The following is a 2,216-nucleotide window of genomic DNA, read 5'->3' as shown; positions in this document are numbered from 1 at the left end:
CAGTACTGGAAACGTCAAAATGTCCCTTTCATCGAACCCAGCATCCCATGGGGTAACTACCCAAGTGCCCTCAAGCGCCAAGACAATTTCGGGGAAATGGTCGTCAAAATGTACCACCAAATGAAAAAGCAAGGTCACAAATACTTCGGTATTTACCTATTTTTCCAACCCTGCTTCGTCCCAACCGACCCAAAATTCATAAAATTGATCCTCGCCAAAGACTTCCAACATTTCAACTTCCGCAACTTTTACTACAACGAAAAAGACGACCCAATCAGTGCCCATTTATTGTCACTAAATGGTGAAAAATGGAAACGCTTGCGAAGCAAACTAACCCCGACTTTCACCGCCGGAAAAATCAAAATGGTGTTTAAAATTTTCGTCGAGTGTGGAAAAATCATAGAACACACTTTGGAACACCACGCACAAAACAAGACCTGCTTTGATGTCAAAGAAATGTTCTCGTCTTATAGCACCGACGTCATCGTCAATTGTGCTTTTGGGGTCGAAGTTGACCGATTGAAAAAAACCGAGTTTAAGAAATACTCGCAAAGGGCACTTGATTTCAACACGAGGAGATGCATTGTCATGTATTTGGGGGCTGTTTTTCCGAAATTGTGCCGGAAATTGGGYTTCAGACAAATCACCAAGTCAGCAGGTGATTTTTTTATCAACATTGTCASAAATACGGTTGAGTTTCGGGAAAAAACCAACACCATCAGGAATGATTTCTTGCAACTTTTGATCAACTTGAAGAATGATAATAGTGACGATTGGGGGCAGTTTAGCATAGAAGAAGTGGCTGCACAATGCTTCATTTTCTTTCTGGCGGGTTTTGAGACCTCGGCGACGACTATGTCTTTTGCTTTGTACGAAATTGCAGCCAATCCYCACGTTTATGAGAAAATTATGGCCGAAATGAAGCAAGTTCTTGATAAAAATAACGGCGAAATGACTCATGATGCTATCAAAGAAATGACTTATCTTGGACAAGTTGTTGATGGTAATTTTCACAATTTTTTTGACAATCAATAATTTTGTTTTAGAAACTTTAAGAATTCATTCGCCGGCTTATGCCGTCTCAAGGACGTGCACACAAGACTACCACATTCCTGAAACCAATATTGTGTTAAAGAAAGGTTTCCAAGTGTTAATTCCTATTAGGGGGATACATAGTGATCCGGAGTTTTACCCGGAGCCGGAAAAATTTAAACCGGAACGGTTTCATCCAGATAATAGGCAAAATATTGAGCCGTATAGTTATCTCCCGTTTGGGGAAGGTCCGCGAATTTGTATTGGTAAGAAAATAAATAGTTTTTTTATTTTTTTTAATGGGGGTTTCACAGGGTTGCGGTTTGGTCACATGGAAGTCAAGACAGCCTTAGCTGTGGCCTTGAGAAAGTATAAGTTTAGTGTCAGTTCGAAAACTAAAGTTCCGTTTCAACCAAATCCGAAGAGTTTGTTGTTTGATGTCCAGGGAGGAATTTGGTTGAATTGTGAAAGAATCTCTTAAATTACAAAAAATACTTATAATATTTATAAGTATTTCTCTTAAAGTCAACCGAGGTTTTTAGAACCTTTTTCAGATTTGTTTTGTTTTGAGTTAATAAATTTCTTCCAAATAAAAAATACCTATGAGACTATTTATTTCAACATTATTTTAAAATTTTTGATCAAAAGTGTTATTTTTGAGCCAGAAATTTTGCTTTTCACGAAATTTTATTAAACTTTCAGGCACAAATTAAAAACGTCTTTTGCATTTTTTTAGCTGTTTTTTTTCAGCTGAAAATGCAAATATTTTTGACAATTTTGTTATAACAAGCAGAAAAATTATGAAATTAAGTCAAATATGTTGATTTCTCCTTTTTTTAATGATTATGCTAGCTTTTTAAGCTCAAAACGCAGTTTATTATTACGCTACAAAATAGAATTACATAGAAATATAGTTATTTTATTTTTTTTTGAACACGTTTTGACTAGAAGTGCATTTTTTTCTTAAAAACCTAAAGTAGGTAATTAGGCATTTTTTTTGGTTAAGCAAAGTTTTCAAATTTTTGAAAAATCTTAAAAAGTTAAAATTAAGTCAAAAATTTTTGATTCTTGTTTTTTTTGAAAGTTTTAGTCAACAAATTTGTATGCGTTTATTATATAAAATTCTGTTTTTTAAAAAATGTCGCAAAATTGTTCAAAAATAATCATTCTTTGTAAAAAAAAAT

The 2,216-nt window shown here is 34.3% G+C and overlaps 1 protein-coding gene across 1 annotated transcript in view; it reads left to right on the top strand.

Annotated features, from left to right (window-relative positions):
- LOC123008883 (cytochrome P450 6a8-like) overlaps window positions 1-1,631 on the top strand; it is a 7,834-nt gene extending 6,203 nt beyond the window's left edge. Inside the window, exons 3-5 of the mRNA XM_044404923.1 lie at window positions 317-1,003; window positions 1,047-1,298; window positions 1,347-1,631. Coding sequence (XP_044260858.1) covers window positions 317-1,003; window positions 1,047-1,298; window positions 1,347-1,513 — 1,106 coding nt within the window. The 3' untranslated portion in view covers window positions 1,514-1,631. The remainder of the gene's footprint in view (window positions 1-316; window positions 1,004-1,046; window positions 1,299-1,346) is intronic.
- Window positions 1,632-2,216: the final 585 nt, after the last annotated feature.

The sequence above is a fragment of the Tribolium madens genome, unplaced genomic scaffold (genome assembly GCF_015345945.1).
Source record: "Tribolium madens isolate multiple individuals breed KSU strain unplaced genomic scaffold, Tmad_KSU_1.1 Scaffold_71;HRSCAF=194;Tcas5.2_LG6, whole genome shotgun sequence".
Taxonomy (NCBI): domain Eukaryota; kingdom Metazoa; phylum Arthropoda; class Insecta; order Coleoptera; family Tenebrionidae; genus Tribolium; species Tribolium madens.
Note: the sequence above shows the minus strand (reverse complement) of the source record. Positions and strands in the feature narration are given on the sequence as shown.